The sequence below is a fragment of the Pan paniscus genome, chromosome 19 (genome assembly GCF_029289425.2).
Source record: "Pan paniscus chromosome 19, NHGRI_mPanPan1-v2.0_pri, whole genome shotgun sequence".
NCBI classification, from domain to species: Eukaryota; Metazoa; Chordata; class Mammalia; order Primates; family Hominidae; genus Pan; species Pan paniscus.
In genome coordinates this window covers 31,525,110-31,540,868 of record NC_073268.2, presented here as the reverse complement: position 1 = coordinate 31,540,868, position 15,759 = coordinate 31,525,110, and the positions used below count along the sequence as shown (strand labels likewise).

Genomic DNA, 15,759 nt, shown 5'->3' with positions numbered 1-15,759 from the left:
TGCAACCAATCCTGCGTTTGCATAGAAGTGTAACTTTGTAACTTCACTTCAGCCTCTGATTGGTTGTGGAAAGCAACCAGTCAGACTGATTGCGGCCAAATCTTCTTTTGCATAGGAGTGTAACTTTGTAACTTCACTTTAGCCTCTGATTGGTTGTGGAAAGTAACCGATCAGACTGATTGCGGGCCAAATCTTCTTTTGCATAGCAGTGCAACCTTTGTAACTTCACTTCAGCCTCTGATTGGTTGCTTTCCACAACCAATCAGACTAATTGTGGCACCACTTCATTTACATGGGGTGAACGCCAAGTGGCCAATGGGAAACCTCTAGGAGGTATTTGGACCCCAGAAGATTCTACAGCAGGGGCTCTTGAGCCCATATGCTGGGGCCTGCTCCCACCCTGTGGAATGCACTTTTGTTTTCAATAAATCTCTGCTTTTGTTGCTTCATTCTTTCTTTACTTGCTTTGCTTGTGCCTTTTGTCTAATTCTTTGTTCAAAATGACAAGAACCGGCCGGGTGCGGTGGCTCACGCCTATAATCCCAGCACTTTGGGAAGCTGAGGTGGGTGGATCACCTGAGGTCAGGAGTTCCAGACCAGCCCGGCCAACGTGGCGAAACCCCGTCTCTACTAAAAATAACAAAAAAAATTAGTGGGACGTGGTGGCGCACACCTGTAATCCCAGATACTTGGGAGTCTGAGGCAGGAGAATCGCTTGAACCCAGGAGGCAGAGGTTGCAGTGAGCTGAGATCGTGCCATTGCACTCCAGCCTCGGCAACAGAGCCAGACTCTGTTTCAAAAAATAAATAAATAAATAAATAAAAAATAAAGGCAAGAACCTGGACACCCTCCACCCGTAAACAGCCAAGACTGTGCCACAGCACTCCAGCCTGGGCGACTGAGTGAGACTCTGTCTCAAAAAAATTAAAATAAAACAACAAAAGTATGAACCCAAAAAAACCACCTCTGTGGGCTGGATGTGGCCTTGGGGGTACCAGTTTGCAGACCCTGTGTCAAGCGGCCTAGGACCCAATCTGTATCCTTTGTTAACTGTCACCGATACTGACCTGAGACCTGGACCACTGGGATCCTGCCCTGAACCCCGTGCTTTAGTTGGCCCACTCCAGCTGGAGCGTGTGTTCCCTTCTAGATCATGCTCCTGGTACCCTGGACTCCGGAAATCCCTGTGTAAACAGCCCTGAGCCTGCTTCCGAGGTCTGACTTCCATCCACCCAGGGCAGCCTGCCCTGCCTGGCCTGAGTATCGTTAGAATGAAGGATGGCAGGGTAGGGGGTGTGTGTTTGCCTGAACCAGTAGACCCCCTTCAGTATGTATGGGATGGAGTCGTGTGGGAATAGAAGCAGCAAGACTACTAGCAAGGGCTCTGCATTTGTACTCTTGCCCCTGGCTAGGCAGTCGCCAGGGGTGGGCCTGCTTGTCACTGCCCCGTGGGTCAGGCTGTAAATAAGAGCGACTCTCGATTCACTCTTTACCCTGGGCCAGGCCGTCCGATGCATCCTGCATCCCATCATTCCTAATACCAACTCTGAGGATGCTGACAAGCAGCAGCCCCGTTTTACAGACCGAGGCACAAAGGCTGAACTAAGTTGCCCATAGCTAGTGAGTGGCAGAGGCAGGGTTTCAATGGGACAGTCCGTGGCGGAGCACACTGGCTCCGCCGCCAGCCCCCCTGCGGAACGCATCGGCGCTCGCCGCCTGGGACCGCCAGCCCGGGGCGGGGCGCAGGCAGGGACCCTCCGCTCCCCTCTCCGTCTGCCGCCCGGACGGGCCACCGCGGGGGCGCGAGGAAGGGGTGTTGGGTCGCCAGGGCCCGCCTCCCAGCTGCCCCGGCCGCCGGGGGGCCTGGCGGTGACGGCGGCGCCTGGCGGCGGGGATTTGGCGCGGGCCGGGGGCCGGGGCCGGGGCGCGGGGGCGCGAGGCTGGATTCCTAGGGCCGCGGCGCTTCCCGGCATGCTCCGCTGCAGGCCCGCGCCCGGACTTTGCCATCGGCGGGGCAGTCGCGGGATGCGCCCGGGAGCCGCAGCCTGAGGTGGGTGAGCCCCGCCGGGCCCGGCGGGCCGCGGCGAGTCGGGGAAGGGGACGCGGGGGGCGCGGGGCCTGGCCCGGCTGCCGGGGAGAGGGGAGGCGGGTGCCGCAGCTTTGTTCTCGCCGCGGGGCCGCGCGCCCGAAGTTGGGGAAAGGAGTAGGAGCCGCGCCCCGGAGCGCTCCGGGGCCCGTGCGGCGCGTCCCGGGCGGGCTGGGGGTCCCTCCCTCCCGGGGACGGAGTGGGCGTCCTGGGTGGACGAGCACGGGGAAGCGGGTAGGGTCTTGGGTCTGTTCTGTCCTTGTGGTTCTGGAACCGGAGGGGAAGGGGGAAAGTAAGGGAGAGAGAAAGAGACGGAGAAAAACAGGAAAACTTACTCTTCAGTACGCAGGGAAGAATAGAGAAAGAAAAACACAAAGAAACGCCACGCAGACTGCAGAGAAGGACCACGAACACACGCTCCGAGAAACACACTCAGCTCGCACGCACTGAGAAGCACACTTAAACACTCAGGTCACACACACAAGCACACTAAGAAACATTCAGTTCACACACACTCAGAAGCACACTCAAGATAAACACTCAGCTCACACACAGAAGCACACTCAGAGAAACATTCAGTTCACACACACTCAGAAACACACTCAGAAACAGTTCACACGCGCTCAGAAGCACACTCAGCTCACACACAGAAGCACACTCAGAGAAACATTCAGCTCACACACACTCAGAAACATACTCTGAGAAACACAATCAGCTCACACCCACTCAAGCACACTCAAGATAAACAGCTCACACAAGCACATTCAGAAAACACTCAGAAACACAGCTCACACTCAGAAACACTCTGAGAAACACAGCTCACACACTCAGAAGCACACTCTGAGAAACAGCTCACACACACAGAAACAGAAAAACACAGCTCACGCACACTAACACAAACACACACGGAGAAACACCGAAGCACACTCAGCTCACACACACCCAGAGAAACACGCTCAGAGAAACACTCAGAACGCACAGGAAGAGAGAGGAAACCAAGTGGGTGGTCTTGGAGGCCTGGGACCGGGGGAGGGGAAGGAGAGACACTGAGAAGGGGGAGACGGGAGCAGCAGAGGGAAAGATGCCTGGAGAGAGAAACAGAGATAAAGGCAGACATAAGAGGAGGCAGAAAACACAAAGGCCAAAAGGAGGTGGATAAAAGGACAGTAAAGAGAAACACACACGTAGAGAATTACCCTGAGAATTACCCCCCTCCCCCACCTACCTCTCACAAAATCAGCGACACACACAGAAGAGGCAGATGCCAGCCTTCTCCTTCTTGTGGTCCAGTGAGCTCGAGATGGGAGAGCAGCTCTGTGAGCCCTTTGAGAAAGGCTTCCTTGGCACTTTAAGCCAGGCATGTCCCAACCTTGTCTACCTGGCAAACTCCTGCTCATCCTTCAAAACCCAGCTCTAGCCTCACCACTCCTGTGAAAGTGTCAGTTCCCAGAAAGTGTCATGCAAGCACAGTTACTCTCTTTTCTGTGTTCTTCTGCAGGAAGCACAGGCACATGGAGTTCAAGTGCTTTGTCACCTGTCTGCCTCTCCCACCAGCTCCTTAAGATCAGGGTCTCTGTCCTATCTATCTCCAATCTCCAGTGCATGATGCATAGTAGATGATCAATAAATACTTAGTGAATGGTGACTGAGAGCGTTTGGACCCTCCGAGACATGGAGGATAGAATTAAGTGCAAATAGAGGAAAAGCACCCTCCTGGTATTCTAAGGACTCCTAAGTCAGAGTGTCTTTTTTTCACGTGGGGAAATTAAAGCCCAGAGAGGGAAGAATGCTTGCACAAAGAGAGGCAAGCAGGAGGCCTACAATGAAATAACAGTGAATATGTACTTCTGTGAGATGCCCTTGTTCTTCTGGCTTATGAGTTTAAAATAGGTGTGAAAGACCCCTGTTCTTCAGTTCCTCTCTCCAGAGGCAGCTACTGTTATCAAGTTACATTTTATGTGTGTTTGTGCCTATCGATGTGTTCATACTAAAAAAATTCTGTGCACACACTAGTATATACAAATGCACGGACTTCTTTCATTCTTCTTTTGTACACAAATAAAAGAATTCTATGAGAAAAAGAAGTAGATGAGAGTCTCCTGAGTGAAAACTGGCAAGAGGCAATGGACACTTTAATGCCAGTTCTAAGTTTCCAGCACTGAAACTGGCAATTAGAACTCTTTCCAGAACCTTTACAGTCTTCTTTCTTCCTTAGAAAGGAAAAGTAGAGTGAATGTCCATCTCAGTGTAAGTGGATGGCTTTCCATCTCCTGACTGCATATTGGAAAAATTCTGTAACCTCCCTGAACCTCAGTTTCCTCAACTGTAAAATGGGATTACTAATGTCCACTTCATAAGATTGTTGTTGGAAAAGTTAACAAAGAACCTGGTGCAGAGTAGATCCTCAGTAAATACAGTTTCATCTTTCCTCTCTTTAATGGGTGTTCTTTTGTGCATGTTTTTATGGCTGCGAAAACAACTGCTAGTTAAAATGTTTCCTTTTGTCTAGGGTTTAAAAAGCTATCTTAAGGCCGGGCTCGGTGTCTCACGCGTGTAATCCCAGCACTTTGGGAGGCCGGAGGTGGGTGGATTACTTGAGGTCAGGAGTTCAAGACCAGCCTGGCCAACATGGTGAAACCCCGTCTCTACTAAAAATACAAAAAATTAGCCGGGTGTGGTGTCAGGCACCTGTAATCCTAGCTACTTGGGAGGCTGAGGCAGGAGAATCGCTTGAACCCAGGAGGCAGAGGTTGCAGTGAGCTGAGATCGTGCCATTGCACTCCAGCCTGGGTGACAGAGCTAGACTCCATCTTAAACAAACAAACAAACAGAAACACAAACAAACAAACAAAAAACAATTTTAGTCCAACTGGGGAGCAAATTCTTCTGAGAAAGGAAAAGGCAAATTTGGGGCATGGCATAAATTTTACCTTGGTTCTCTTCAGGCCCTCAGGTCTCTGCAGGTGTCGTGGAGGAACCTAGCACCTGCCATCCTCTTCCCCAATTTGCCACTTCCAGCAGGTAAGACCCACCTGTCCCACTCTCTTTCGTGGCTTCTTGACCAGATCTGCTCTGACTTCATGTTCTCTCAAGCTTTAGCCCGTGAGGAGGATGTGAGCGGGACTGAGTTAGGAGCCCTCTGGAAGCATGGAGACTGTGGTGATTGTTGCCATAGGTGTGCTGGCCACCATCTTTCTGGCTTCGTTTGCAGCCTTGGTGCTGGTTTGCAGGCAGCGCTACTGCCGGCCGCGAGACCTGCTGCAGCGCTATGATTCTAAGTGAGTGAGCCTATGGAGGGCAAGGAGGAGGGGTGGGCTCTAACTAAAGAAAAAGAGAGGAACACGTAGTTCAGTGTTGGGCAACTCTAACTCAGCTTTTCGGTTCTAAAATGGTACCTGCAGGTGTCCTTCCCTGTAAAGACCTCAGAGTTTAAGAATGTTCCTTAAGCCTCCCAACATCCTGAGTCACCTCCTTCTCTGCTTCCTGAGCCAAGAAGAAAGTCACTGAATATGAACATGTTCACCTAGCATAAAAGCTCAGCCATCTGTCTCAAACTGGCCACCTCACTTAGCATTTGGATAAGCCAAATCACTTTCCAGCCAGACCCACAGGAACAGAAATCAGATGCCCACACTCTGGCCATACATCTAAGCAACAAACATTTGGTTTTGTGAAATCCCAACTTAGGACTGTTTCTCTCTTTGCACAGCAGATTTTTTTTTTTTTTTTTGAGATAGAGTTTCACTCTCGTCGCCCAGGCTGGAGTGCAATGGTGCAATCTTGGCTCACTGCAACCTCCGCCTCCCGGGTTCAAGTGATTCTCCTGTCTCAGCCTCCCACGTAGCTGGGATTACAGGCATGCACCACCACGCCCAGCTAATTTTTGTATTTTTAGTAGAGACGGGGTTTCACCATGTTGGTCAGGCTGGTCTTGAACTCCTGACCTCAGGTGATCCACCCGCCTCAGCTTCCCAAAGTGCTGGGATTACAGGCATGAGCCACCATGCTTGGCCTGCCCAGCAGATTTCTTTGTGATGCATTGTATGTGAAATATATTTTGTAAGCAAGATTCTATTTTCAATTTAGGGATATTTTAATTGATAGACCATTCAGGGATTAACCCTTAGTTTTTCTTATCCTTCTGTCTTAATCCTATCAGCATCTCTGTCAAGTGGTTCGTAATTTATAAATGCCCATTTATATGACCCAGGAAAGCTCTTCTACTGAACAGAATGCCATGGTATCTCATTTTCTAAAGTACCCTGTTGTAAAATTGGAGGTGTTTTTACTTCTTTCACTTTTCCAGTGTAACTAGGAAAAGGCAGGGATATAGGGATGGACCAAAGTGGTTCACAAGAGTTATTCTGCAGACCAGGTAGGGAGCCCATGTAGGTTTGGGTAATAGGAACCACCGCCTCTCTGTAAAATGTAGGATTAAAGGGAAAATACATTATAGAAGGATATAATTTTGTCCTGAAGGGATATCCCTAACATCTTTGTAATCAGGTAGTTATACCCTACTCTTTCTCTTGGTAGCTTATCTGACTCCATTTCACTTTTCTTTTGTTTTAGTGCTCCCGGCCTGCCTCCCCAACTCCCTGTCTAGCCATGTGCCCTGCCCTCAGCTGCAGCCCCACTAGGCTTAGGTTTGGATCCGAGACAAGTGGTCTCTGCCCTAGCTTATTGACTCCCTTCCTTCTTTTATGGTGTATGTGGGCCTCAGTGAGGAGAGGATCAGCAGCAGTCACCCACCATGAAACCATTTAACGGGGGCCTTTTCTTCCAGGCCCATTGTGGACCTCATTGGTGCCATGGAGACCCAGTCTGAGCCCTCTGAGTTAGAACTGGACGATGTCGTTATCACCAACCCACACATTGAGGCCATTCTGGAGAATGAAGACTGGGTCGAAGATGCCTCGTAAGGCCATGGGAACTGTTTGCTTCCGGGCTTCTGGCAAATGATGCCCTTTGCTGGTGTCCTTTGCCAGAGCACTTAGCTGGCATTCAAGAACAGTCACTCTGTTACTTGCTGCTCTTTCCTGTGCCTTTAGTATGGGGGAAAATCAGAATATGACTTGAAAGTGTTTGTCCTTTCCTTCTCTCCCCACATTTTGTAGACCTGAACACTGCGGCCTATAGTTGTGTGGCAAAGGTTGTTATAAAGTCACCCTGGTGTGCTTGGGTTATCCTTGAGTGCCCATAAATTTGGCTCAGGCTTCAGAGATGCAGCCCTTTTCTTTAGGATCTCAGGGGTCTCTCCATCCAACAGGAGCCCCTACATTTTGAGAAGCGGCTGCTACTTCATTGCCTTATCCATTTAGCCATCCATTCCCTGGGCCCATGTTTGTGGGGCATTATGTGGAGGGTACTGGGTCAGGTGCTGCAGATATTGAAACGGTTGAAAAGACAGTTATAGTCAGTATCACAGAAACTGTAAGAGATCCTTGTGTACAGTGCAGTAGGCACATGGAGAAGGCAGTGTCTAGGTTTGCCTGGGTTGGGGAGGTTGAGCTGGATCTCACGGAAGATATCACAGAGGAGGTGCCTTTTGACTTGGGTCTTGAAAGATGAAGAGGAGTTCCCCAGTCTGAGCAAAGGGGAAGGACACATTGGGCAGAGGGAACAGTCTACCAGAAGCTTTAGAGTTATATTAAAGCATGACTCGCTAGGCACACAGTGGAGCTTGCTGGAAGAGTGGATTGGGTGCAGGGAGGGGAAGGGAAGGGAGGTGCTCCCTCCTTTAACTCATGGGCTGGTTCATGTTGACACTGAGGCATTCCCACTCTCAGTGGTTGGTATTCGGCTGTGCCCACCGGTCAGGGCAAGTTGAGAAGCAAGGGTGGGAGCTGGAGGGTGGTGGGCCCCTCCAGATGAGCACTGATGACTTCTTCTTGTTTCCCCAGGGGTCTCATGTCCCACTGCATTGCCATCTTGAAGGTAACCCTCTCTTATTTCTCTGTGGGATAAAGGGTAGTCGAAAAGCACCACTGTGCGTGGATGGAGTAGAATGGGACCTTAGAAAGGGCACTGACCTCTCGCAAGAGGCCTTTCCTTAACCTGACACTTGGAATTTTTGTGGTTTACTTCCCCCCCTGCCTGGACTGGCTGTTCACAGAATCTCAAGGCTGTTTCAAAGGCTTTATTTCATCTGGTCGTCTTAATTCAATGACCTGTGGGAAAGACAGCCTAGGTACACAGCCACCATTTCACTCCTCTTGGAGAAAGCTGTGTATGCCTGAGACCATGTAGCTGCCAAGAGAAATGGGGTTTCCCTGCTTCCCCCTGCACACTCATTTTCACTAACAGAGAGTTCAGGCCTGTACAGTGAGTTTCTTTCTGTATTTGGATTTCTACTGTGACTAGAAAGTCATCACTAGCCTTCTTTGGCTGTGACCGTAGTCAGCCAAATGGGACAATCAGTGTTAAAAAACCAAAGCAGGCATACTTCAATCTGAAGGCAGAGGATTTTTTCTTTGAAAGCCTGGAATCTTTGAAAAATTGCATCCAATTTGCATTTTGGGTAATTTTATGGTTTTAGCATTTGTTTTCAATTCTTGCCTGTTAATATCCTACCTAATAGAATAATAACTATACTGAAATATTTGGCCAGTTGCAAATATCAGGGTTTTTTTTTTACATCAGTAACCTGGGTAATCACACATTTATCTCTTTGACTAGTAATTATTCAAGATTTCAAAAGAGACAACTTTGTATTTTCTTTAGTGTCATTCAGTAGAAGACACTATTAATAAAACATTCTTTACCCCACCTCTTCTTTGGCTGTCTCTCTCAGGGGATGGATAAATGCCTAGTAGGAAGTTATTATCTCAGAGTCCAGGCTTAGTTAATTCTGAGAGGCTCTTTGGATATACAAATATGGCTATAGATATAAATATGGTTATTGATAGAGCTAGGTAGGCATAATGGCTAGAAGATAATACTATACTACATTTCCCTTCTCCTGGCCAAGATGTGTCCTGGGCCTGGGTTTTGTCTCCTGTCCTCATCTATTAGGAGGATAAATGGCACCTGTGGTGTGAGATGAATCAGCTGGAGGGAGTCATATTGAATTGGAATCTGTGTCTACCCGGCGAACCTCTGATCAAAGGAGAGGGCTTCTAAGTCTCCTCTTGGGATCTTAAGACTGTTTTGCTAGGTCACCTGCCCTTGAGTCTCTGTGGTGGGAGCTGGGAGAGGGGTCTGGGCTTACTCCCAGGTGGACCTTTGGGCTTCTTTCTGCTCTCTACTGTCCAGCTCCAAGTATAGGTCAGGTAGGGGTGCTTCCTTGCCATGGATAGAGGCGCACCCATGTTGGTTGGTTCTAGCATGGGGTGGCCTGGAAAGGGGAAGCAAGCTCTGGGGTGGCCAGCTCTGTGGGTGGGACCACGAAGAAGGCTGTAGTCAGTCTTGCCTTTTCCCTGCTTTTCCTAAGGTCCTTTCATCATCAGCTTGATAAACATGCTAATATATTACCTGAGACAATTGTTGAAATAAGTGCTGTTATTGGAGCATGTGCTTAAAGGGAACAATTGCCCTTTGTTCAGCCCCATTCCTGAGGGTGCCTTGTTGGAGATATTTATTCTTGTGGAAGACTAAACCATGAGATGAAGGAATAGAAAAAGAAAGTAGGTTTTTCCCCTAAGTGAGAAGGTGAAATTGGAGCACATGATTTTTCTTAAGACAGATTATTTCAGCTTAGGCTTCCCAGAGCCCACACCCTGCCCTTGATCTGCGGCTCCCACCCCAGGTCCTCTCCCAGCCATGCCCTTGGCTTTTGCCACTTCCCACCCGTTTCCTCTCATCTCTGTACTTTTCACATCTGGCCATTAGGTTAGGGGGCCAGCTGCGATGGAACTCACGGCAGGGCTGATTTGTCTCGTGGGGGTGGCGAGGCCCTGAGTGGAGCCAGGTCAGCCCTCATCTCTCTCCTCCCTGCCGCATTAGATTTGTCACACTCTGACAGAGAAGCTTGTTGCCATGACAATGGGCTCTGGGGCCAAGATGAAGACTTCAGCCAGTGTCAGCGACATCATTGTGGTGGCCAAGCGGATCAGCCCCAGGTGAGCGATTGGCGGCTTCGAGGTCCCCACACTCCCTGAGGGAAGAGAGGGGCTGGAAGCTGGGGTAGCCGCAGAGCTGGGCTCTTCTATAAAACGGTGCACAGGCAACTTCAGCTATTTGTTTCCCACACATTTACAGAGTGACCAGGAGGGTTTAGATACCGAGACTTCTCAGCTAAGGTGGGCTTCCACCATCCCCACCTGCAGCATGACCCATCTGAGAGGGCTTTGGGGAAGCGCCAGCAGGTGCCTAGTCCTGACCCTGTCCTAGACCCTGCCCTGCAGAGCCCGTGGCCGCCCCTCTTTCCCAGCCACATACCAGCTCCCCTTGCCACGCCTTCCTCCCAGGCCAACATGTCACACAGATGCCCACACCCCTGTCTCTGCCCGAATCTGTGTTGGAGACTAGCTTGGGGGACCCACTCCGGCTGTGCCCACTGCTCCATCCCTGGCCCAGGCCAGCAGCCTCCAGCACTGGGTGGGAGCTGAAGCCATATGGCATTCAACCTCCCAGATTCCAGGCTAACTGCGAAATCCCGTGTGGGAGGCAACCAGCAGGATTGCAGTCAACAGCTACACCCCCTCATTTGGGCTTGATTTCGTGAGGAAAAATAAAGCCCTTTTCTTAGAGCCAAGGGCTGTACTAAGTTTGTGCTGCCACCTGGTGGCTGGTATGCTGACGTGCCTGAGCAGAGGGTCGGGGCCAGGATGTTTTCCACGTCAGCCACCTGGCCCCTCCGCCCACCCGGGAGGGCACCTCTGTATGCCTGCTGAAACAATGGCACTGCTGTGAGTTCCAGGGGCCCACACGTTCCTTGTTGCCATGGCCCCAGGTAAATCACGAGGAACCAGCCCTTTCTCTGCCTCAAGATTAACCAAATAAAAACGACCAGTTTCCTGAGTTGCCACGTGAGTTCCTCTGAGGGAATACACGACCTGGTCAGCTTGAACTCAGTCCAGGCAGTTCAGTGAGTTGAGAGAGTGGGAGGGAGATAATCCAGGGAGGGACTCAGCCGAGAACAGTTCCCTGCCTTCTCTGGAATTGCCTCCAGTGGGCTGTAGCCACATGGTCAGCCCCTGGCTTTATAAGAACCCGGATCCCAGGCTCTGGGTGGGCACTGGGCATTCCTTCCCCATTATTTTATTTATTTATTTATTTTTGAGATGGAATCTTGCTCTGTCACCCAGGCTGGAGTGCGGTGGTGTGATCTTGGCTCACTACAACCCCCACCTCCCGGGTTCAAGCGATTCTCCTGCCTCAGCCCCCTGAGTAGCTGGGATTACAGGTGCCTGCTACCATGCCTGGCTAATTTTTGTATTTTTAGTAGAGACGGGGTTTCACCATGTTGGCCAGGCTGATCTCAAACTCCTGACCTCAGGTGATCCTCCTGCCTCAGCCTCCCACAGTGCTGGGATTATAGGTGTGAGCCACCACACCCAGCCTCCTTCCCCATTAGTTTTAAAGATTCTGCACTATGGTATTCACTAGACCCTTCATCATGCTTTTTATGCCTTCTAAGAGACACTTAGAGGCCAGGCAGATTCCTGTGATACAGGTTACAAGGCAGCACTTTCAGGAGGTTGAGGCCTGGGTGAGTAGGATCAGCACGGGTCCTAAGATGAGGGTGTGGCATTGTCCAGAGAGTGGACCTGTTCTGGTGCTCACAGGCCCGTCCTAAAGAGTACCTTGGACTACTTCTAGAATGCTCCGTGCCATAATTCAGCCAGGGTCCTGCTTTGTCCTTTTGCCCTCACACTTCTTTCTCCTTCTGGCCATGTTTTGTCCCCATTGTTTTTCCTGCTCCATTTATCCCACACAGTGTGTTGATGGCCTATGAGTCTGGAGGAGGTGGCTTCAGCTCCAGGGCACTAGAGAAAGGAGCTGGCTGAGATAGGCGCGGAGGGTGACTGTGTCTCTGCATGTCCTCACCGGCTCCACAGCCGTGAATAAGAGTGTTTGAGGCCATCTTTTTTTCAAGTGCTTTTAGAAATCAAACAATACATCTTTATTTTTTCTTCCTATCGAGTGTTCATGAGCAAAGATTTGGAGCAAAACCTTGTGCCACGCAAATCAGAATGAATTGTAGTTCTGAACTTGATTTAAAAAAATTAACCACAGGGTAGAAGAAATCCAGTAGAGCAGTGTGAAGCCAAATGAAACTCATGGCCTTCTTTTTCGGTGTCTTACATACCTTTAGCTTTGTATTTTTTTTTTCCTGAATACAAGAGTAATTAATGCTTATAAAAATGTAAAATACTGCAGACATAGATGACCTGGAAAGTCTACTCCCTCCCAATTGTAGGAAAAAACCACTATTAAGTGGTGAGTTTTCCTCCAGATCCTTCCCAACTCCACATTTCAGAGCTTTTGTTTATCTATTTTTATGCAAATGACAGATCGAGCTTTACATATTATTTGGCAATTTGCCTTTTTAATATAGTAGTAATCTTGAACATCATTCCATATGTATGACTGTATTTTAAAAAACCGTTGGAACTGAAACAAAACTAGAAAACAAAGTAGTCTCTACAAAGACTGAACCTGAAGTCTTTGTGCCTAAGTGTCTGTCTGAGAATGCAGAAGCAATTGGAGAAAGAACCATTAAAGACCAGGTCTGGGATACCAAAAAAGAAGAACTGGAATAAAGATAGAAAGGAAGGAAGGGGCCAGGCGTGTGGCTCACGTGCCTGTAATCCCAGCACTATGGAAGGCTGAGGTGGGTGGATCACCTGAGGTCAGGAGTTCAAGGCTAGCCTGGCCAACATGGTGAAACCCCGTCTCTACTAAAAATACAAAAATTAGCTGGGCATGGTGGTGCGTGCCTGTAATCCCAGCTACTTGGGAAGCTGAGGCAGGAGAATCAGTTGAGCCTGGGAGGTGGATGTTGCAGTGAGCTGAGATAGCACGATTGCACTCCAGCCTGGGTGACAGAGCGAGACTCCGTCTCAGGAAAAAAAAAAAAAAAAAGGAAGGAGAAAAGGAGATCAGGAAAGTGAAGTACTGAACACCTTTTGCCTCCGGTCAGGGTGGATGATGTTGTGAAGTCGATGTACCCTCCGTTGGACCCCAAACTCCTGGACGCACGGTGAGACCAGGGGTGGGTGCATGTTCGGTTTTTCATGCAGAGGTCCACAACCGTTTTATCAGATCTGTGAGGCTGGCTGACTGGCTTGTGTAGGGAGGGTGGCTTTGCAGCCTCCTTAGGCTGCCTGGGCCATGGGTGCCATTTACTTCAGTGAGTGGCGCCTGACTGGGTGATAGAGGCCAGTCCTCTCCTGAAACCCAGGAGAAGAAAGAGCCAGTCTTAGATTTTAAATTGTTATGATTAGACTTCTGGCCATGTTACATCCTAACTGTGCCTTCCCTTCTACCTTTTCCCCTTTCCCCCCTCTGATTTTTGTACCCCAGAAGCAGACATGCCTTAGCTGTGAGTGCCACCCAGTTGGGCGGTGGGGCAGTGGTTCCCAGAGCAGTGAGAATGGAGGTGACAGGTCAGCCACAGCTGTGCTCACCTGCCACCAGACATGCGCATACACAGAGTGTACTTAGCCCTATGAAATTGTTATGTTCCTGTGCCAGATGCAACCCATTTAAGAAATATAGATTCTTTCCTGCCTTGGATTTATATGACTGTTTGATACACATGTAACAGTTGCCAGATCAGCAGTGGGTCACAGCGCTTCAGCTTTGGTTTCTCTGCCCCACTCCTACTGCTGCCGAGCTTTGTCCGTGGGTTAATAATCTGTAATGTATTCTCAAATGCATCATGGTACTAACCTTATAAAAGGTATTCTACAGTGAATCTTTCAGCACTGAAAAATCTACTCCTCACTTTGGTTTTCAGTTACATTTTTTTTTTTGAGTTGGATAAACCAGCCCTGGGCCTTACCGATTTGTAATCAATAAGGAATGTTTAAGTGAGGGTGTGTCTGTCCTACGTTTCAGTGGGCAGCGGTTGGGGAATATGCTCATCTGATTGACTATATCTGAACTGTTTCACAAAGCTCTCTTTGGGGAGATGTTAATAGGTGTGCTGCAGAAAATGGCTTCCACAGTCTTAAATAAGCTTGTGAGAGACAGCCTGTTATATTCTCCTTGGAGCTTTACCAGGTACATCTCAGAAGGCTCTGAGGCAGGCTTCAGTTAACCATGTTTAACCCAGCCATCTCCAAATTTATTTGAGCATGGAGCCAACTTTAAATTGCATACCTACCAACATCCTAGGGAAGGGTGTGCAGTTTGGGGAATACTAGTCAAAAAGTCTATCTATTTGGGCTTTTGTGCAAAGTCCCTCATTTCCTAGGAAACCTGACCCTATTTTCTTTTTTTCCCTAGGACGACTGCCCTGCTCCTGTCTGTCAGTCACCTGGTGCTGGTGACAAGGAATGCCTGCCATCTGACGGGAGGCCTGGACTGGATTGACCAGTCTCTGTCGGCTGCTGAGGAGCATTTGGAAGTCCTTCGAGAAGCAGCCCTAGCTTCTGAGCCAGATAAAGGCCTCCCAGGCCCCGAAGGCTTCCTGCAGGAGCAGTCTGCAATTTAGTGCCTACAGGCCAGCAGCTAGCCATGAAGGCCCCCGCCGCCATCCCTGGGTGGCTCAGCTTAGCCTTCTACTTTTTCCTGTAGAGTTAGTTGTTCTCCACGGCTGGAGAGTTCAGCTGTGTGTGCATAGTAAAGCAGGAGATCCCCGTCAGTTTATGCCTCTTTTGCAGTTGCAAACTGTGGCTGGTGAGTGGCAGTCTGATACTACAGTTAGGGGAGATGCCATTCACTCTCTGCAAGAGGAGTATTGAAAACTGGTGGACTGTCAGCTTTATTTAGCTCACCTAGTGTTTTCAAGAAAATTGAGCCACCGTCTAAGAAATCAAGAGGTTTCACATTAAAATTAGAATTTCTGGCCTCTCTCGATCGGTCAGAATGTGTGGCAATTCTGATCTGCATTTTCAGAAGAGGACAATCAATTGAAACTAAGTAGGGGTTTCTTCTTTTGGCAAGACTTGTACTCTCTCACCTGGCCTGTTTCATTTATTTGTATTATCTGCCTGGTCCCTGAGGCGTCTGGGTCTCTCCTCTCCCTTGCAGGTTTGGGTTTGAAGCTGAGGAACTACAAAGTTGATGATTTCTTTTTTATCTTTATGCCTGCAATTTTACCTAGCTACCACTAGGTGGATAGTAAATTTATACTTATGTTTCCCTCAAGTGTGTAGTTATTGAATCAAATTCATATGCATGGTGTATTGTGGGACATACTTAGATGGAAGGAGAGAGCCTAAGAATCCTGAGGATGATTTCTGTGTATGCCTCAAAATGAGATATTTAGGCTGGGCGCGGTGGCTCACACCTGTAATCCTCGTACTTTGGGAGGCTAAGGTGGGTGGATTGCTTGAGCCCAGGAGTTTGAGACCAGCCTGGGCAACATGGTGAAACCTCATCTCTACACAAACTACAAAAATTAGCTGGGCATGGTGACACGTGCGGCTGCTTGGTAGGCTGAAGTGGGAGGATCGCTTGAGCCCAGGAGGTGAAGGTTGCAGTGAGCCCTGATTGTGCCACTGCATTCCAGCCTGGGCGACAGAGTGAGACCATGTCTCCAAAACATACATATATATAA

General features: G+C 49.3%; 1 protein-coding gene across 2 annotated transcripts; it reads left to right on the top strand.

Annotated features, from left to right (window-relative positions):
- Positions 1-1,874: 1,874 nt before the first annotated feature.
- On the top strand, positions 1,875-15,347 carry TMEM98 (transmembrane protein 98). 2 transcript variants are annotated; one of them, XM_034942103.3, is made up of 8 exons: positions 1,875-2,051; positions 5,033-5,108; positions 5,181-5,365; positions 6,874-7,005; positions 7,991-8,024; positions 10,032-10,147; positions 13,174-13,233; positions 14,484-15,347. In XM_034942103.3, the coding sequence occupies exons 3-8, from the start codon at positions 5,235-5,237 to the stop codon at positions 14,689-14,691; spliced, it is 681 nt and encodes a 226-aa protein (XP_034797994.1). In that variant the 5' UTR covers positions 1,875-2,051; positions 5,033-5,108; positions 5,181-5,234; the 3' UTR covers positions 14,692-15,347. The 2 variants fall into 2 exon arrangements, with proteins under 2 accessions (XP_034797994.1, XP_034797996.1); XM_034942105.3 differs by lacking the exon at positions 5,033-5,108 and having other exon boundaries at positions 1,881-2,051.
- Positions 15,348-15,759: the final 412 nt, after the last annotated feature.